This window comes from Uloborus diversus, chromosome 8, assembly GCF_026930045.1.
Source record: "Uloborus diversus isolate 005 chromosome 8, Udiv.v.3.1, whole genome shotgun sequence".
Classification (NCBI taxonomy): domain Eukaryota; kingdom Metazoa; phylum Arthropoda; class Arachnida; order Araneae; family Uloboridae; genus Uloborus; species Uloborus diversus.
Genome location: NC_072738.1, coordinates 132,286,119 through 132,308,599, shown reverse-complemented (window position 1 = coordinate 132,308,599; position 22,481 = coordinate 132,286,119). Strand labels below are relative to the sequence as shown.

Genomic DNA, 22,481 nt, shown 5'->3' with positions numbered 1-22,481 from the left:
TCAGCCAGTAAATATCTTAAAAAAACCAGGAACGTTTTCCGCTTAAAGACAGTAACCTTCCTGAAGTTATCCTTGAATCTTTCTGAAAAATTCAGAACTCTTCCCGCTTAACGCCAATTGTGCCTCTGAAACTTAGAGCAAAATTAGGTTATTGTAATATAAGAGTTTTGCACCTTCCTGATTTATCAAGGAAGTTCCAAAAGTAGTATTTCAAACATGGCCCAAGCTAAGGACAGAGCTGCAAACAAGTATCGAGAACTTTACTTGCCTACAATTCTTGCAAAACTACGAAGTACCTGGACCTATCGCTCCCTTTGGGAGATTAATCAGTCTGGACGAGCCGTAATCTAAATGAAGCCGATACACTTTATAAACGAGCTCAGTTAATTTTTAAACTGGGAGCTAAAAATATTTTTCATAACAGTGAGAAGTCTGCATTCGTACGACTTGTAGTAATTCAGGAATCTTTTTGACAATGATACTTGATTTTTCCAGGAAGTGGATAAAAACCACTGAAATCCCGAAATGTCACAAAGAAATACTCAACATCGCTTCGGAACTTTTTTACAGTGCAGCTAAATTGATAACATCCGTTTCGGCTATAAAAACTATTCATGTTATAAAGTTAATTGTGCATGATTTTTCTTTCACTTCTTATCAACTAGATGATTGCAAAGCAGCTGCACGTGTAAGTACTAATTGCTTTTGGGATTCCTGTATGGATGCTTTCACATGCACCGCATTTTTTGGCGTTGTCACAGTCTGATATCGGCCTGGCGTTTTTGTTTTCCGTACATTACCTGTGGCTCTAAGCTTAGATCATTAACACATAGATACGGCAAGTGGGTGTGGTTGTTGAAGCAGGAATCTTCTGGAAGAAAGTGAGGGATGGCCGCGTGACTGCCTTCTTCCACACTGTAAAAAAAAATCCGAAACGTTACTGGTTATTTCCGTGGAACGTCTCAGGATTTCACACGTTTTCACCTATTTCCCCGTAAAAACAAGTATCTTCACAAAAAAGTTTCCTGAATCGTTACAAGTTGCACGCGTGCAGACTTTTTACTGTTGTGGAAAATATTTTTAGTAACCAGTTTAAAGATTGAATGAGCGCATTTATTAAGTGTATCGGCCTGTGGTTGCTTAAGGCCTGTACAGGTTGACTAAGCTCTTAATGATGAGCGAAAAAGTCAATGGATGGCTACAGCTTTGCAAGGCAGGAACTGTAGGCAAGAGATATGGCTGGTTCCTTCTTGGGTAGCTTTGGCCGTGGTCGCTCTGATTTCTATGGAGCCTTCTTGGTAAATCCGGAAGGTACTAAACCTACTTAATTTTGCGAGAAGGTTCTAGAGACATGACTGGTTTTAACTGGGGAGATTTCGCATTTGTTCAGAAAGTTTCAAGGTCAATTTCAGAAAGGTTACTGACTTTTAGCGGGAAACGTTCCTGATTTTTCCAAGATATGTTACTGGAAGAAATTGGGCACATCAGCTGCCTATTATTTTCCAGGAACGTTTCTGAATCGTTTTTACAGTGCACGGAAGACGTTTTGCCAGAGCTACACTAAATCTCTCAGGGATTTTAATAGTCGTCAATTTAAATTTTTTTACCTTCTGCTTGAAATGTTTTGGCACATTTTTTTTTCTGTCACCCGCATTCGCATAGTTTACTGATTCATGGATACGTGGTTTTTTTTTTTCCAATTTCTACAGTAAGTTGTTGAGTTATGCCATTTTAAAAATAGCTCTAAAAGTTGCTCTTTTGTAGAATAGCGACAGAGGAAAAAAACACCGAACGCCAAAGGACTGGTGACCTAACAACGTGGTACACGGCGGCGAAATTATTTGATCTTCGCCCCGAGTCATAAAACTTGACGCCTTTACTCCTGCTTCAGCGCATACATAAGTGACTGAATGGAATAGCTTGTCTATATCTCAATTATCTTAGGCTCTAAACCGTCATTCACACGAGTCAACTTAGTTGAATCTACTTTCGAACGGGCGGTTATTAGAATGTGTAACTAGGTAGGAAAGTGAAGGAAACGTCCGGCATCCTTCACATGACAGTAAACTCAACACTAGGCACATATGCCGTTACCATTCTCAACCCGACCAGTTCAATCACCTTTTTAGTTGATTCATCTCATCGAGACATTGCTTAGCGTTCGCTCTACTCAAGAGTAAAGTATAGTTTAGTCAACTCGGTTCAGTTTCAACAGCGTTGCGGATCAGTTGCATGAATAAATTCAGCTTATTAGAAGAAAAGTTGATTTAAACTAAGTTCCCTCGTTTGAAGACATCAAAAAATGCCAATCAACTAGTTGACAGGAGCTTTTCTGGCAAGTTGATTCAACTAACCACCTTGTTTGTATTCTCGCTGAGTAATAGCCACAGAACTATTATTTTGAATATCCTCCTCCATAACACATGATGATGTTCGCCACGCCACGCCATTGCAACTACTGCAAATGACACGTATACTGCTATCGAACGATACCATCTCCGATACCATTTCCCTGTCACAACGAATCTCTCCAACTACGCACTGTAAAAAAATTTCGAAACGTTAATGAGTATTTCCGTGTAACGTGACAGTATTTCAATGGTTTTAATCCACTTCCTGGAAAAATCAAGTATCATTGTCAAAAAGTTTCCTGAATTGCTACAAATTGCACTACCGCACACTTCTCACTGACATAAAAAATATTTTTAGCTCCCAGTTTAAAGATTAACTTTGCGTATTTATAATGTGAATCGGCTTCTGGTTACTTACGGCTCGTCCATGCTGATTAAGCTCCTAAAGGGAGCGAATAATGTATGGACTACGCTGCTTTGCAAGAGTTGCAGGCGAGTAAAATTCTTGATACCTGCTTGCAATTCTCGCTTAGCTGTGGCCATGTTTGCAGTACTTGTGGAACTTTCTGAGTAAATCAGGAAGGGGCCAAGCAATTATATTATACCTTTCAAAGTTTACTCTACAGTTCCAGAGACCCGACTGGTTTCAAACGGGAAGATTTCTGAATTTTTAAGTGTTTTCCGATATAATTTCAGAAAGGTTACTGAATATTAGGGGAAAACGTTCCTGGTTTTTGCAAGATATGTTACTGGCAGAAATTGAGCACATCATCTGCCTATTATATTCCAGGAACATTTCTGAATTGTTTTTACAGTGCGAAATAAAACGTTTTATATTAATAAGTTACATGTTGATGTTAATAACTAAGTTTTAGCGTTAATACGTATAAGTAAATTGGAAAATAGCATAGTTAAAAGCTATGCAGCAGCGAAATTTTACTGTTGTCTTAGTTTTACCAAAGATATGATCTTTGGTTTTTACTTCACAAATACCGAAATGGGCTTTTACAGCAGTGGCGTACTAAGGGGTTAGCAGGTATGGATTTCGCCTGGAGTATAACAGCAAGAGAAATGGCAATATGAAAATCAAATTATTATATAGCATTATATGATTTTTGAGTAAAATATTTCACTGATTTTTCGGTAGAATTTTTTTTTCAAAAAGTAAGTATTTTGCTAGGTATGGAGCATTCCCTGGATCAGCCCAACTCTCTAGCATACCCAGTACTTATTTCACCCAGCAGTAACATATTTCGGAGTGGCAAGGGACTGCTTTCTGCCCTGAAGGATCCCCCTTTCTCTTAAGAAAAGTGACATTTAAACCCTCGACGGGAAAAGAAATGAGTCGAAATATTTTCCAAATAAGATAAATACATACATTAATTATTACAATTTAAAAGGGAGAAAACTACTCCCCAAACGTAACTGAAGATTGTCGAGAACTAAATTTTTAAAGCGACAACTTCAAAAAATTTCCGAAGGAAAGACCCCTCCCCCCCTCCCTCAGTCACCAGAAACATAAAGGATCTTGAATTTTTGCTTCAATTTCGAAAAATCTCCGAGAGAGAGCATTGAAAAGTCCTTAACATCATCCAAAGTCGACTAAAATTACATTTTTTGGAGTTTCAATAACCATAAGTTTCTGGAGATGATCCCTAATTTGTCCTCGCCTTAACATCAACTAAAATCGTCTAAAACTGTTTTTCGAACAATAATTACAAGGAAGTACCCCCCGTATCCCCTAGCCCTAAAAATGTCATCAAATTATCTCTGTATGAAGTACGTGTCTCTCACAAGAGTTTAAAATTACTATCGTTTATTAAACTGTTGTTTTGCCTTTTTTTTAAGAATCACAAAATTCTATTTTGTAGACAACGATGAGAACGCCTATCCTTAATTTCCTACTGAAAAAAAATATTAGTCACGTATTTCAGTTTTAAACTCGTAAATAGCAAAGCTCCTAGTTCTTTTTTAACTTAGTTGGTCAGAAAAGTGAACGCAATTTAGCTGACGAACAAACATTTTTAATTAGAAATTTACGCAAATTAACGCCTGTGAGGCAAAACGTTTATCTTTGTGCCGAAACAATTAATGCACAAATCAACGCTCTGATTGCAGTTTAATGTCCGGAAGTTCAAAAGTGTTTTGTACTCAACAAGTTTGATCCATCAATCCCAAGCAAAATTTGTGCATAGGATATTTTTTTGCAATTAACGTTCGTTTGATGACTAGTTAAAGCGTATGGTTAAAAATGCTTAACAGGTAAATATGCAAGCTACTTAACAGAAAATTGAGTTTTTATTTTCAAATAGATAAATTCGACGACTTCTTTTTGCATTAGAACGTACTGATGTTAAAGAAAAAATGTCTTCTTAGTACGAGCTTAGAATTGGAGTGCATAGGTTCTTGGCGGTTTCTTCATTTTCTACCTTGGCGAAAACAGAAAAATATCGTTTACGCTACCGCCATATTAGCTCATCATTTCAGATTCCATGGATCTTGTATTGTCTTTTTAATTTCATGAGAATAACAAACTAGTTTGCATTCATTAAGCTTTCAACGGTGTTTACTTTAGTTGGTGGATTATTTTAAACTTTTAAAGTTACTGAATGGCTTTTGGCGGATTATTTCACATGATACTGGCTTAGTATGATTATTTGGAAGAAAACGGCTCATTTAATGGAGATTTAAATATTTTTTATTCGCTTGATTCCTTTAAAAGTAATTGAAAATACAAATTAATGTGTAATGTCACTAAATAGAAGCTTTTTTGTTACTTTGACCAAACGTGGCAACAGCTAATATGATTGCAATACGTTACAGAATATAGCCAACTGGAAATCATTAGATTCCAGTAGCATTGAATCCATTCTATCGCCAATGTACCAATAATCTACACGCTAGCCGTTTTATTAATTTGAAATTTGAAAGAAAATTTATGTGGGGGAAGGTTGCATCAATAAACTTGTTCCCATGACTGGACTTTGAAGATATTTTCCCCACCAGAGTTTTCTAAGGCACGAAATGTTTTAGTGTCTTCTTTTGTCTCAAAACTGTCCAATGCAGAATCTTCAAGGATCTTGAATCAATAGGGTCTGGTGGGGTAAAATGGTCATAAAATCGTAGGTTTCCAACTTAGGTGGATAATAAATGCAACAAATTCTTTAAACATTTCAACTTTTTTTGTTGTTATTTTACATTGCATTATTAAAGAACACGGTACATTGAATTTTAGGAAGAAAAGTATTGATTTTAGTAGTTTTATAGAACTTTCTTTTTCCTATGTTTTTATGACCACTTTACCCCATGGGGTGGGGGAAAGTGGTCATAGCATGGGGTAAAGTGGTCATAGTTAAAAATAGATGCAAAACCATTATAAAGAACCCTAATACTTGTATATTTCAGTTGTTTTTATAGTTACAAGTATATTCACGAGTACATGCGTGTATACACGAATATATACGTGTCGTGTTATACACGAGTAGATACATGTATACATCGGATACATGCATGCACGTGCCTACTCAAGTATATACGTGTATATACGAGTATATAAGCATGCATACGTGATTATCTACAGGAGTGTATACGTGTCTACATGAGTACATACGTGTCACATGTACATACGTGTTACGTATATGTACGTGTCATGTGTATATACGAGTATATACGCGTATAAACGAACATCATATGCGCGTATGCACTTGTATCTCGAGAAAATACGTGCATATTTGAGTATATATGTGTATAGTAGACGTATATACGCATATATAAGTGTACATACGTACATATACGAGTATACACGAGTTAATTCGTGGATACATCCAGTGCGTCTACTCACGTATATATTATATGGAAGCATGAGTACATACGCACGTATACGTGTAAACACGATTATATACCTGTATAGACGTACATTTACGTGTATACACTAGTACATGTATGTATACACGAGAATATACGCTTATATACATGTTGGCCTACAGAGTGAATCTAAGCTCTTGGGCAAAATCAAAGGGGTGTGAGAGGGGAGGATAAGAAGCAAAGAATCATTAGGACGTTATAATCACTGACGCGCTACATGCACACGAAGCCAGAAACTGATGGATGCAAAGCAGGGCACAAATTTGTTGCACAAAGATGATTTCACCTAACATTTTAGTTTTTAAGAAATATTTAGAGCAGTTGTTGAAAGTTACGGTCTGTAGTAGCTTTAATACACGTATCGCAACAAAGGCGCAGCGGCTGATGAAAGTTTTTCAAAAGTCTCGTTATTGCAACAGAGAGGGATCTGTGAATGCGACGCTTGTATTACAGCCGAAGGCCGCAAATTTCATCAATCGCTTTAAAATTTTCTTAAGTAATAAAATGTTGTGTAAAATTGTATTTACACAACACACACGTATTCTCACTTTGCGTGCATGTAGCGCGTCAGCATTGTGTTTTTGACCATATTTCCTTATTGATTCTTGCTCTTTATTCTCTCCTCTAACACCTTTTAATAATTTGCTCAAGAATATAAACTCACCCTGTATATCTTTATATCACAGGCTTGTATGTATGTGTCTACTCGAGTACGTATGCGTATATGCGTGTCTACCTGAGTATATAAGTGTTCTTATATATACGAATATAAGCGAGCATATACGTGTATAGTAGAATGTATAGCTGTATGGATTAAAAATACTTACAGATACCCAAATACGTATTTATTGGCGCATTTATGTGAATACGTCTATGTACATGTCTACAAGAGTATATATGCGTATATATACGCATATACTCGTATATTTAACCCCGTTTACTGTAAAAAAATACATTTTAAGTAAAATTAATATGCATCTTCCTTATACCTAAAGATTAAGTGACATTAGAAGAACAATATTCGTTAAGCCTAATATTATGACCACTTTACCCCATCTTACTTAAATTGTTCTAAAAAATTATCTAAAATAGATTCAGCTAACTGCTAATGAGTAAGAGTTCTTGAGACATGTAGGAAGCTTCCTGTATAGTCAATCTGTTTCAAATTCTAACAAACAAAATTTCCCAAGAATGTTAAAACAGGTGTTTAGATTTTAAAATTTTTCATATTCACGCAAAATATTTTTTTTTACCGAATTAAATTTTGCCAGTTGTAAAATTTCGTATTCAAAATGTAGTTTCTAACTGCCTTACTCTAAAGTAAAATTTTTACATTCATTCGAACATATATTTCCAAGCTATAGCCATTTATTTGACGTATGACCACTTTACCCCATTGACCACTTTCCCCCACCAGACCCTACATCATATTGTTAAACGTCCAAGTAAGATTTCTACTGTTCACTTACTAATGATTGACATTTACATTTTGTTATTACATGCTTTGAATATTACTGAACAACTAAATGGGAACATTGACTTAAAAGAGTGCATTTTCAAGTACAATTCCCCATATTTAAAGTTTCATCATGAATCGCCACAGCAGTGGCAATTATCAAAGCATTCAAACTGACGCAGTTGCTATCATTGAACCTCCAGGTGTTTCTATGAATGAACCAGCTAACAAAGTGGTTAGTTCATGGAGCCTTAACAATTTTATTTAAAGTTTCAGTCCAATTATCTTCAATAATTGATAAGTATTTTTAAATAAGTGTAATAATGATGAAAAAATATTTTTAAAAACTGTTTTGGAAACTCCCCTCAGTTATTATATTTTCAATTTAAAAACTTGTGTAGTCGATTTAGTATTTGTTAAAGTAAATTTTAATACAGTTTCAAGTATGTTCGAGAAAAATACAAAAATAAGTAGGGCCCTCAGTGGATAACTGAGGGCATGCAACGTGCTATAGCAAAATCCTTGTCGTCAAGTAAAATCTTTGTGGATCCAAATTTTAGAATTGGGATGAAAAAGGACTCCCACTTGTTCAAAAGAGGCCTCATGAAATTTTGGCTAATGGCACGTGTTAGAAAATATCAAGTGGTGAGTGATGTGTGGTGAAAACAGCTGTGTTGTGTGATTCCCGAGGGGTTTTTCTGCTTCTCCTGTGATTAAAAAAAAATCTCATTTTGACTAACTTACTATTATTTGTAGTGTTTGTTTATCTCCTGTGTGTAGTGTTAACTATTTATATTTTACGGTTCGATTTTCTTATTTAGAATTTAGTCCATCGATGGAAACTCAATGGTCTATCCATAGCGACTGGTTCCCATGAATAGACCACATGCTAAAATATATTTTTTTTAATTTTTATTCTTTATTGAATACATTTAACATAAAAGCAAATATTTTTATGAAAAGATAAATATACTGAGTAATTATTCCTATCGTCAATTTTAAGTTTGACTCTGAACTACTTCCTAAAAAGGTCAAAAGTGTTATGTGGTTCATTGACGGCAACCTTCCCCTATATTTGCCCTGCCCGTTAGTTTTGATTCACTTTTTATTCCTGTTTTAGGAACAAGCGACCCATACGTGAAAGTTACACTCCTACCGGATAAAAAAAGAAAACTTGAAACAAAAGTGAAGCATCGCACGCTAAACCCACGGTGGAATGAAACATTTTATTTTGAAGGTAAGTTTGAAAATGATATTCAAGATTCGAGAAAATAATCATATTTTTTAAAGTTGATAAGTTTCACTTAATTTGCTATTTCTGTTACTAGACAATAAAGTAAATAGTTGTCACTCGGGAGTTTTTGTTTATATGTGCCTATAAAAAAAAAGCTGATGTTCGAGTGTTTTAGTAGTGTTTTAATATCAAAAATTAATTTTAGTAAAATATGTATTAGTTGAATATGAACTAAGTAACGTGCACACCTACGTCGAAAAAAAAAAGATTTTGGAGTTGTTCAGATAAATAATACACAGTGTCCGTAAAGTCCTTAAAGACATATTTTAAAATTCAAACAAAGGCAAAGTGATGTCGTATGAATATGCGGTTTTGCGCCATATTAATTTACAGGTTCAAATATTTTTTATGACATTGTAAAAAATGAAAAAGGGAAAAATAAAAAGAAAAAATTATAGTTATATATTTGTTGGTAATAGCTGTATCATCACAATAAAGAAAACAAATATCATGGTTGATGTTTAATCATTTAGTTGCACATATTTTTTTTTTTTTTTTTTTTTTTATGAAACAGAAAGCAATACTTTTCATTGCCACATTTCAATGTGTGCACCGAATATTGCTCGAACCAGAACTAAACGGTACCCAAGTTCCTCCCATGTCCACAAACGGTAAAACACATTGAATTTCGTATCGAAGGGTTTTTGTTTTCAGTTTTATAAAATGATCACATGGCATTTGCTTTTCTTACTATGACGATACAGCGATTACCTGTAATTACATTTCTTTTCCTTTCCTTTATTTTTTTTTTCTTTTTTCATTCTTTACGATGTCATGAAAAATTCTTGAACCCGTGAAGTATTATGGGGCAAACTACATACTCATACGACATTTCTTTGTTTTTCTATGAATTTTTAAATTGGGTCAAGGACTTTTCGGACACTCTGCATTTTCCCGGGAAGTTCCGTATTGCTTAGCAGATGAATGATCATTGATCACCCTGTTCAAAGAAGCTCTAATGGTGCATTCTGAAGGTAAGGAACAATGAATGGTTACTAGACCATGGGGAATGGGTCTGGCAACTATGGGCCATTGGGTCTGCAAATAGCTATTAACCAGTATGCAGCAGCAATAGAAAAGGCAATTTCGTGTATTATATTTGAAAATGTGAAAGAAAATTCATTTTTATTACATAAATGAAATCGATATTTTTTCTCATATTTCTTGAAAAACCAACCTAGCAATTATGTTTTAGAATAAAAAGCAATTTTTGTCAGTAATCTGAATGAATACATTTTGTGAAGCAGCGACAAAAAGGAAAATACAAGAAGTAAACTCGTTGAAGCTTTCCATTTAAGAGCTTTTCTAGTATTAAGATAATTCAGTTTCGTATATTTCATATTGAATCGAAAAACACATTCCCCTCAGAGTAAACTAAATTTTCGTTAAAACGTGAACTTGTAAAGGAAGAATTTTACTCTTTGTTTCAAAAGTCAAAAGACAAGTTGTTTTCGAGATTTTTTATTTTTCAAAACTAAAACTATTTGCATCATTTCGCTAATATGAAGAAAAATTAAGCTTTTATAAATATGTGAATTTGATCAAACTAGCAAATAAGCTTAATTTCATGGAAATTGTTTAATGATATTTGCAAAAATCATATTTTTACCATATAAATTAAAGAAGTAAACATGATATGATCAACAATGAAGCAAACGATTCATTAACAATTTATTTTTGGAAAATGTGAGGCAAAATAGATATTATCATGTAAATGAAACTTTTATTAATTTTCCCTCATAATTTTCTCCTACAATAAATCTTCTTTTCTAAAAAATGGATTCCTAAAGAAATTAAAAGGCCCAAAATTTTATATAATACGTTTAAAGAAACAATAGTTTTGAAACTGAAAAAAAAATAAATCTTTTTTAGCCTGTTTGTGGTGACTATCTTGATCCGATAAAATTCAAACACCTAAAACGTATCATAATAAATATTTAAGGTAGGATGCTATTGTGTGCGAAAGTTGCCATTTTTCTGAAAAGAAGAAAAGTATTTCTCCTTTATTATGGAAGAACCTGATATTAGTTTCAAATCAACCTATGAATGTTTCACACTCGATTTTCGACGCATAAAAGTTTAGGGAAATGTCGATAAGATATTGAAGAAACGTCTTCACTTAGTTGTAGACAATAGTTATGAACTGCAGAGAAGTTTCAAATTAAAAAAAAAAAATGTTCAACGCTACAATGGGGTCGTTTCCAAAATTTTAAAAGTTTTTTCTGTCTGAAAGGACATGCTTAAAAACATAGGATCTGACCATTTTTTAAATGATTTGTTTAAGTTTAATAATTTTAAAAAATTACTTAAATCGGCGCGCTTTCAATGTTTATGCTTCTGTGCGATGACATCACAAATGGTGAAATGCCATAATGTGTTGCCATTCACAGAACAAAATATTTAATTCGCATCTTTACTCACGTGTATTGGCAACGATATGGTTGATAGCAAGCGTAGAGCGCAATTCTAATTCACTTCTTTATTATCATAACGTGGAATCGCGGTAGAAAGATGTGGCAAAGTGCATCATTTGTGACGTTATAAAGACTACGCCTTGTTTCAAAAATCGGACATTTTAAAAAAATTAATTAAAAAAATAACTGTTGGGGAAATGAAAGTATTTTCTGATTCCATGTTATTTTTTTTTTTTTTTGCTTATAGTATCAATTTTAGTGACACAAAGTATTACTTTTGACTAAAGGAAACAACCCCATAGACGTATTTTTTTAAAATACTATTTGCTGTTTTTACATATATATATATATATAAGAAGCTATAATTGGAAATAATGCTTAATGAGTTAAAAAAAAGGAAAAAAAAATTGAAAACGAAATTATAAACAGTTTAATGTAAAGCATAATTATACCGCGCATGCCATTTACCACACAAAGCGTAATCATCTAAACTCCAATTTAAATTACTCGGCGCTTTTTTTTCCAAAGGAAAAATTTGTCCATTGTGAAATCTTTTTAAAAGACACGTTGCAGTTTTTTCAGGTTATTAAAATTTGGCAGAATCTCTAGAGCGTTTTTAAGTAGTTTCTTGTTCATTTAGCTTTTGATCCATAGAAAACTACATTGAATTAAAAATGCATTTAAAATTTGTCTTTTCTGAAAGAATTTATGATGAAAAATAATAAAGATAGAATAATTTCCCACGGAACCTATTAAAGAGATTTTTGTTTCAATGACAAGCGGAAAAGGATTAAATGGGATTTAATTTTTTTAAAGATAACGATAAGATATTATAAAAATGCTATCAAAAATAAATGTGCAGGAAAATCATTGTTAGAATAAAAAGTGCTATATAAATGTTTTTCCCTCGTATTTAATCGAATTATTTAAGCAATAAGTGGAAAACTCATTTATATTTAACGAAAGCGTATTACGTTTAATGATATGGTATTTTGCTGATATAACCAATGTTACTAAATGCAGGATGTTAAATTTAAATAAAGAAGGTTTTGCATTATTGGTTGCATGCTAGTTTGCTACTGTTAAAAGTTTTAACATTATTTTTATTATCAGATTTAAGTATTTGCGCGTTGCTTTTTCGTTTCTTTGGTGCTTTATTATTTTTTTTTTTAAACATGATTACCTCCCTTTGATTCTTGAATTTTTAAAAATCTATAATTAATGAATTAAATTTCCGATTGTTTGACTAAACTTCTACTATGTCAATCTCTACAATTAGACAGTAAATTTAAAATAATACAAAGCTACAGCTGGAATGTAAGCAATGTTTTACAAGCAAGCGTTGCGATCAATGACTGAGTGAGGGGGACGTTTGGTCTGCAAAAATAGGACACGCCTCGTTCTTAGGAACGAGATATCAAAAAAATCAACTGAAGCTTCGTATTTATTTTTTATAGCTTGCGTATTTTGTAGTTTTGCAGTTGTCTTTTGAATATCCATAAGTCAGAACCTAACTATTTCATAGTTTGAGATTTTTCTATTGCAATATCATTGCGAAAAAAATAATATTAGCTAAAATAAAACTAATAAAATAGGGGTAAGAAATAATGCTTGTAAAGCAGGAGTTGTACTTGTTACTTGGTCTGACTTGGTCTGGTACTTGGTCTTACAGAAGTTCACAGTGATAGCGTCATATGCCAATCATATGTCTCTTAATCCGCTTGAAAATCTGGAAAATGGGCTGGCTGTCCTTCCCAACAGTTAATCTTAAAATCAGTTCCACAGATTTTTTTCTGGAATGACCGTCAAATAAGTACTCTTAATTATTATTTTTATAACGACTTTGAGGTGTGGCCGTGGAACAGAGCAAGCTTTTTAGGGAAGGGTGGTACCGTGCTTGCGTTGACATAATCATCACTGCAGACACATTACACTCTTTCATGGGGAAACGATATGGGACATTGGGGAGCGTTTGATCTAATGCAGTTATTACATGAGAATTTTATTGATCAATCCAACTCCTAAGTGTGCATGTACGTGCAATTAAGCAAACATCACGGCAAGTGATGCATTAAGTAGGATCTATATGAGCTTAAATGACATTATGTAGTTGCGGAAAACACAAATGATTCCACTCAACGGGTGCATTCATTTTAAATCCAAATAAAGGTAGTTAAAACATGAGTTGAAAGCAGTCAATTGCAAAAGTATCCTGAAAGAAAAATATGCATCTTAAAGATTTCAGGGATTTATCCTTGTCCATTGTTCTTAAAGAAAACATTGCTTAAAAGAAAGTTCCAATTATAATACATTAAAACTAGCTAATTATGCATCAAAGGATATATTTAGAGACTAATTAAACGACGTTTCAAGGTAATCTAAAATCAAAAAGTCATTAAGAATTTTAAACGTTAATAGTACTTAGTTGCTTTTGGCAAACTTATAAATTTGGCATTGAGAGCAGACTGGTTCATTTTTGCATCACAAGTTTGTAATGCGTTGTTTAAGTTTTTGTGATTAAAAAGTACATAACAAAGCCTTTTACTGATTCGAAAATTAAATACTGCACAAATAAATAAATAAATAAATAAAATCAGATATTGTACTTGAAATTCCTGTTTATTTTATTGCAATTGATATTTTCTGAAAGTTAAATAAAGCGTGACGAAAAATACTTTTATGGCTAACTGGTGTTTAAAATATCCAATGGTAAAACATCTTTGTGCTTTTAAACAGTTCGAGTTTTTAGTGTGGATGATATTTGTTTCTCTTTATTCATTATATATTCACAAGAATCTTCTTAAAAAACAACGTATGATTGTGACGGTGATGTGGATATGATTTACAAAAAGAAAACCCCTCTAATTTTTACCATGATTGGCAACTTCAACAAAGGTTTTGAAACGTACATTTCAGTAATCCTAAATTAAACGAAAACACTTTTCAAGTTCAGTCAATTGCTTGAAGATCATTTATGTCAAAAAACAGAGATGTTTAAGTTTAGCAACAATTACTTATTTACAGTTTCACAAACGTCATATCTTTTGGGAATGACCAATACAAAAATAACTCTTGTATTGAATTTTCCGATTTTTGGATCGAAAAAAAAACATGTCTACATTAGGATTCTTTATATCAAGGATGTCTTTGATAGATTTTCTTCAGCGTCTTAACACTTTATTCTACACTCTTTCATTTTTATTAAGCTATGCATTTTACTTAATATTTTACTTTAAAATAACATTTAGTTAGTCAGTGACATTTCTTGTTTTATTTTGAAAAAATGCCAGAATAACACAGGTAAAAGCAGTCCATTTTTAAAAAAAAATCAGTAGGTAAATCATTTCGTATCTTTTAATGTTAATGCAGTAAGTGTATAAATGAAGTGTTTCATTGATTTCTCGACTCTTTAACTAAAATCGTCAATCACAGGAGGAACAAACACTATCATTACCTATCAGCCTTTCTGACGTATCGTAAATTACTCTATTCAGTTACTTTCTATCCTCCTGAATAAACCATATAATTCGAGCACTAAAATCTTTAAATTAGCTTTAAATCAATGACACCATCATTTTCTGGTTAAAAGTGTTTAATTTTTTTTCTCTTCTTTGATTTTTATCGAATCCATGAAACAGAAGCCTTCATTATGTCCATCGTCATGTTACATATTCAAACTTAATGACTTCAAAAGCTAAAAAGATTTTTTTATTGCAAAACTCGAGCTAGGTTGAAGATTTTTCAGTAAAGTTAAGCCTCGATTATTCGAAGCTGGTTTAACCGGACTTTTGTTAAACAGACACTCACTGTAAAAAAATTCCGAAATGACACTCATGACTTCCGGTTACAGTTTCGGGATTTCGCCGGTTTACATCAGTTTCTTGTGAAAAACAAGTATTTTTTTTATCGAAAAAGAATTTCTGAATCACTAGAAACTCCTTGAATGCTACCAGTGTGAAAAAATCAGCTTTCTTATCAAGTGTTTCGCTTTCACCCGGGCTACGGTTTTGCTTGGATTGACTAAGCCCGAAACAAGGGTTAAATGCCGTCTTTGGATGTTGAAGCTTTGAAAGAATTGCTTGTAATTCTGCTTTAGCTTTGGCCTTGATTACTTCCGGAGCTTTCCTGATAAATCAGGTAGGTTCCAACGCATTACTATAAATATATCCAAGTTTTCTCAAAATGTTCTTGAGCTCTTTTAGAAACATGACTGGCCTTGATTGGGAAGGGTTTAGAATTCTTCAGAAAGGTTCTCCGTTAATTTCAGGAAGGTTAATGGTTTTTAGCGGAAAACGTTCTGTTTTTTGCTCAGTGTGAAACTGGCAGAAACTAAGCACATTAGCTGCCTATTATTTTCCAGGAATGATTCGGAACATTTTTTTGGTGTTGTTTTTTCCTTCATCTTTATTTATTTTAAGAATTAATTAATCACCTCATTTTTGGTAAGTAAGTAATGTCACTTCATGGTCACCGGAGTTAGCCATTCCTACTGTATCCTAGTCAGTATCTACTCAGTGAAACCTGTGAGTTGACCACTTGCCGTGCACTACTTTAGTGGTTAACTTAAACAGGTTGTCAACTTATAGAGGTTGAATTACATGATATCGATCTAATTCTGTGCCTGAAAATAGTTGTCAACTTACACAGGTAGTCAACTTACAAGGGTAGTCAATTTTACAGGTTTTACTGTGTTGATTTGTTTCTTTTTTCTTTTTTTTTCGCATTTTTATCTCCTATCCTACATCCGTTTTATCGTGCAAGCATGCTTACTTGGATACCATTGAAAACAAAGCATGGAAAGAGTTTCGAATTCCAATATTTTATTGTTTTTTGTGAGAAGGGGAACCCCCCCCCCCTTTTTTTTTTTTGAAATCTCTCAAAAACTGATTTTTTTGAAATTGGCGACTACTTGCCCACGACAGTTCTGCACTGTCTAATTTTTAAAATGTTATAAGTTCGTAAGCGATCGAAACTGAAATCAAACTTTATTAAGCAATTGTGTTTTTACTACGTGCATTTATGTTTAAAAGAAACATCCGTTTTACTGTACATTTATTAAGTTTTCAATTATTTACATATCTTTATGCACCTAAGCCTATATATATAAATTTAAAAACATATTACAGACTTAAGAAAATAACGTGAAAAAATTTTGCTTGTAAACGAATAAAACAAAAATGTTAATTGTTTCATATATAATTTAATGTGTGCACCGTTTGCAGTTGAGATGTGGTTCGAGCAACATACGGTGCACACGTTGAACTCTGGTAATGAAAGGTATTGCTTTCTGTTTAATAAGGTAAATAAACACCTCACATGACGTTTATTTTTCTTACTGTGACGATACAGTGGTTACCAGTTATTACACTTTTTTCTTCATTCCCCCCGTTTTTTTTTTCTTTCTCTTTTCTTTTTTTTATGATGTCCTAAAATTTTCTTGATCCTGTGAACTATCATGGCACAAATCGCATATTCATACGACAATTTGTTGCTTTTCTCTGAATTTTAAAAATGCTTCACGGACGTTTTGGACACCCTGTGCTATGTCGTACTAAAACACCAGGCGACTTATGCCTTTAATAAATTTATTATTTAATGTAACAGTAACCTAACTGAAAGTATCACAGTTTATACCGTATTACCCCGCATTAGCCGGCATGTCGCATAATTTGGGGGTTACCGGATTTTCAATAACACTTGCCTGGTCCTTTCCGGCATGCTGAAAAAAAATCGAGGGTTAGGAAAAAAAAAAGTAAATACTATGCAAAATATATGTTCAGTTTAAAAAATAACATAAGTTCTATACATATCTCATTAGTATAATTAAACAGTTTAATTTTGTGAAAATATTAACTAACAATGTCATTGGTTACTTTAACAAGAAAAATAGTATTCAATAACGAATAATTTTGTAAAAATGAAATTGAAAGAAAGAAAAAATTTAAGCAGTAATTTACCACCCCTAAGCCAGAGCTAAAGAATTTTCCATAACTATTTAATAAATAAAAAATAAACTTACCTCTCTAGAAGGAACCAAAAATTATTTATTTAAAACAAATATGAACGAAAAGCAGTAACAATTTTGCTTTCTGACAGGAACTGAATGGCGAAATTTACTTTAGTTTTGTTGCAAAATAAATCTCAAACTAACCGGCATGCCGGTAAATTCGAATTTCCCGGCATGCTGGTTAACCTCGCATTTTTCCGACTTCCGGCATGATGCGGGGTAATGCAGTAGAAGTTTTGTAAAGGTGTGCATGTTTAAATCCAGAGTTATTTTCTGCGTACCCTAACATTCTTTTTTAAGTTTCATCTTTAATCTGGAATTTCTGATTTACCGAAGATGGTTCAGCACCGACAACTTTGATTAATCGAGGCTTAACTGTAATAATAAAATTCTTAAAAGCAGAATACTTTTCCAATTACCATAATTTTGTAAAATCACCGAATAAAATTCTCATAATCTGGCATAATTGTTGCAACTCTGGCTGAAATCAAATTCAATATTTCCACTAGCCAACTGTTCTTAATCAATTTCAGGAAGTTCGCTTTGCTTAGGACGATACAACGTTTCATCTCAACCTGATTTCACATCTTCCAAAATTTTAGAAGCAGAAAATCAGCCTTAACATGTCATTACGCATGGTCCAAAAATTTCGCATACAATCGAAGATTTGAGTTTGTAATTAATCATGAAATAGAAGGGGCAATTTACATATTAACTTAGGTGTAAAATTAGTTTGAGGTAAACGTGGGCACCGTGAATAGGAACTTTTCGGAAGGAAGCGGGATTCTTAAATTACCGAACGAAATTTCAAGTTTTATTCAATGATAAAATTCAAGCATGCACGCATACTTACATCTAATGTGAGGGAAAATTAAGCATAATTAAAATAATAATAATAATATTAATAAAAAATTACAATGTTGTAGTTCTGTCTCCAAATTTGTCAAATCGTCAAGAAAATTTTCCAAATAAGGATTTTTCAGGGATTTCACAGTAACCTCCTCTTAGGATACCCCTGGATGTAAGCATTCGAACTGGCCTTCCAAATGTACGTTCAATGGTATTCTTAAGAATCCCATTGATACTGACCAGTGAATCAACACGAGTAGTGTAATAATGAAAAAAAAATGGAATGCTCGTAGAGAGCTATAGGAAAAGCATATTGAGACATTTTTTGGCGCACAAATTATTTGCTCTCGTGTCCCCGTCACCGAGATGTAAGGTCTTAAAGTAGGTCAACATTTTAAGAAAAGTGGGAAATGTAAAGAATTGGTGAGAAATTAAAGGTACAAGCGGTTTTCCGCCTGGATGTGGCAGGACATTAACTTGCAGAGTGTGTGAAATATATATTCCATTCCTCACCAAAACTAGCTAAATTTAGCTAGTTTTCTTAAAATCGCTAGAATGCTCATAGTCTAACAGAAAAATTACACTGCAACTGTCACATAAAATTGTTTCAAAAAAAAAAAAAAATCGTGATCCGTGTGGTGGAAAATCTGCATTTTGCCTTCTCCAAACATTCTCTAAAGTTAATGAAAAATATATCTTCTAAGAATTTCAGATATAATAGCTGCATATAGTTTATTTTGTCTTTGCATCTCAAAAATGCTTATTACAACACCGTTGACTCTTTAAAGGTTAATATGACGTGAGGAGCAAAATGACACAACGTAGTTAGAAGTCTAAATGAAACAGGTAAAAAGAGACAAAAATGAAAGTTTCACTTTTCTTTTCTTCGTTTTCATTTGAACTTATAATTATGGTGTGTTATTTTGCTTATCATTCTCCAGAGTTTTTGACGCTTTAAAATTAATATAATGTATTCGACCAGCAGTAAACCAAAAAATCGTACTGGCTAAAATGTTAAAATGTTCCAACACTGTATTAATAATTTTTTTTTACTACACTTGTTGTAGCGTGGGTATGACGTAAGCTTTTTCATCGTTGCCAGAAGCAAAAATTAATTCCAGTAATTATAAAGGTAACTGTTTATTTAGTTAACAAGTTCACGGCTTTATTTAAGCAAGCATTGATTTATAGATTTTGGATTTCTAAAACTTTTAACAAAATAAGTATATGATTTCTTGATTACAACACTAAAATTGCAGTTAACCCTAGTATCTTCACATTTAGCTTGATTGTACAGCAGCAAATAAAACGAAAATAAAAATTGAGAGCAGAAGAATTACTGGCGGTGTAGTAAAAGTAAATCCAATCACCGATATCTTCATTTTCGCGAAAATAAGTGTTTTGGAACAATAATCTCATTGAAATCTAAAACGTTCATCCACGGGACATTCTCGGCAGCCAGAAAACACAAACGAATTACTAAACTGGCAGTTGTCGTTTCTTCATATACTTTTCTTTCTCAGCAAATCTCTATTTAATGCAAGTATTGGTGAAATATGGAAAGAACGAATCCAAACAAACTAATGGCGTCAAACAGATAGAACTTATGGCGTCAAAATGATATGTCTGAGGTCAGCTCGTACTTTTATGAATCTTCTTTATCATTGTATCCGCTGATGTACTTGTGTGAAAGCGTAACTTTCAACAGTCAGATTCGTTTGAACCATGTTTCCTTCTTTTTTAAACTTTATTTAAAAGTAGTTTCCAGATATTGCTAAAAACTTTTTTTTTTTTGGTATCAAACTACTTACTACAGTACTTTTCTTAAAAAGTAGTGCGTTACACTACAAAATACAAAAAAAAAAAAATGTAGCTGCCGATGTAACCGACCGTCGTATGTAACCGACGCTGCTACTGTAGCGTCGGTACTTGTAGCGCACTACTTCCAACCAGTGCCCAATATACACTAAAATGTGTTTCAAATGTACTCCGTTGAAAAGAAAATGAGCTAAAGATCGGTTCCAAATGTGTCCCGCTAAAGACATTTGCTAAAGTTAAACATGGAAATACATTTGAGAACATATTGGGGACACATTAGGCTTACTTGTGAAATCATCACTTTCTTTCGTACAAATGTAATTTCAACACCTCCTTTCAATTACCAGTCAATAGAATTCCTCAACATGAGCTGCTTGGTGTGGCGAACGCCGTCAGAAAAGGATGGCCTTTAGTGGTCGAATACCTTCCATTGCCTGGTGCCGGTTGATAGCTGCTCCTTGAAATTGCTACAAAATTATATATAAAAAAAGGAAAACGAACTGATGTGTGTGCATGACATGTTTTCCTTTTACTCCAATTTAATGTTATTTCCCTATTATTGGCAATTATAATGTGATTCAATAGTTTACGCTCTAAATATCACCAACAGTATACAAATTAAAACCAAATTAAAAAAAAACCCGCCAAATTTGTCGCCAAGTTGGCGACAAAACTTGGCGACAATAAGACTGGCGATATATCGCCAAGTTTCCTACAAATTATAACACCACTTGAGTTTACATCGAAATTACCAATGATTTCCCCCCAAAAAGGAGCAAAAGACCCTTTTAGAAACCCGAATGCAACCAAAAGGGGAGGTACAAAGCTAGACTCCACTAGGAGTCTACGTACCAAATTTCAACTTTCTAGGACATACCGTTCTTGAATTATGCGACATACATACGCACATACGCACATACATACATACGTACGTACATCGAACGTCACGAGAAAACTCAATGTAATTAACTCGGGAATCGTCAAAATGGATATTTCGCGTGTCTATACGTTCTTAGGCATCCACGTGTGGTCGAGTCGAAAAAAAAAAAAAAAAAAAACCTCAACATTTTTTCGGGAGTGAGAAAAATGGAAATTAAGGCCGATTTTTGAGTGAAAATTTTTTCGCGAATACAATGCTTCCTTTTTTGTAAAACGAAGTTAAAAAAAAAATAAAAAAAAAAAAAAAAAAAAAACTGGTATAGTTAAAGAAGTGTTCCATAAGTGCTCTAAAAGTTATTCCAAAAATTGCTATAAGAAAATGTTTTAAAAGAAGTGGCATGTGCCAGTATTCAAAATATTATCTCAAATGCGTTCCCAAAAGCTCTTAAAGAAGAGCAGAACTGAACAAATATTTTGAAAGCTGTTGCAAAAAGTGCTTCGAAGTGTTCTAAAAAGGAACGAGTGTCCACGTTCAAAGAGTACGTGTTCAAAAAGTGATTTGAGGTGTGTCATTTTACACATTTTTTTTCCCTTGCTTATAGTTTCGATATAGATCGTTGTCTAAATAGCTGTGAACTATTGTGTAGAACAACAAACTCAAAATCCCAAACATGATTCCAAAGTACCACATTGAAATAGTAGTATGAATTTCTATGCAAATCGTTAACTGCTTTTTTTTTTTTTTTCGGGAAACGAGGACTGAAATTTTGTAAGATTTATGAACTTAGCAAAACTTATGAACAGTAGTTTTGTGGGAAAGAAAAACAACACGGTTCAGACGAAATTATTATTCTTATAGGGAAATTTTCTTAAAGCAATTAGAAAAGGTTCTGCGATTCACTTGATGATCCCTGTTCTTATGCAAATACTGAAATGAAACCTTTTCATGCGAGAACTTTGAAATTCTGATCGGCAACCTTTCTGATCGGCTACGGGAATTTTTTTTTTTTTTTTTTTTTTTTGTTTGCTTGACGATATGTTTCAGTCCATTTCGATATCTTTCTTTCTCTTCTTCGGTGTTTGCGTATACTGTTTCAATAAAAAAGAGAAGTATATTTTATTTGTTCACAATTAAAATGAAAACTGGGACGTATGAAAACTGGGTTATTAACGGGAATATTTCCCAATAAGCTCTTATTTATTTTTAAAACTAGTGTCCTTACCAGATTTGCTGAAAGTGCGTTTTACTCAACTTTTAATCAGTAATTTTTACAACACAGCAAATAGCTACTACAGTGAAGTGCATTTACTACTACTTGAAACATGTTCGGACCCAAACCGCTGTTGGAACCAAAATGGAGGACAGGTCGGCCTGACCTTTGGAGAGGTTCTATGACGAGTCAGTGACTCATCGAGTTCTTCAAATATACAGGGAATACTATCCTTCCTCCAATTTCATTCTTCTTTGTAATACCAAAGTTCCACTTCTACTATGTGTCTTTACAAACTAACGTAACGGCACCAGTAACAGAAATGCCTTAGACATCGC

General features: G+C 33.3%; 1 protein-coding gene across 1 annotated transcript in view; it reads left to right on the top strand.

Annotated features, from left to right (window-relative positions):
* LOC129227292 (synaptotagmin-7-like) overlaps positions 1-22,481 on the top strand; it is a 280,815-nt gene that overhangs the window by 214,028 nt on the left and 44,306 nt on the right. Inside the window, exon 5 of the mRNA XM_054861830.1 lies at positions 8,792-8,908. Coding sequence (XP_054717805.1) covers positions 8,792-8,908 — 117 coding nt within the window. The remainder of the gene's footprint in view (positions 1-8,791; positions 8,909-22,481) is intronic.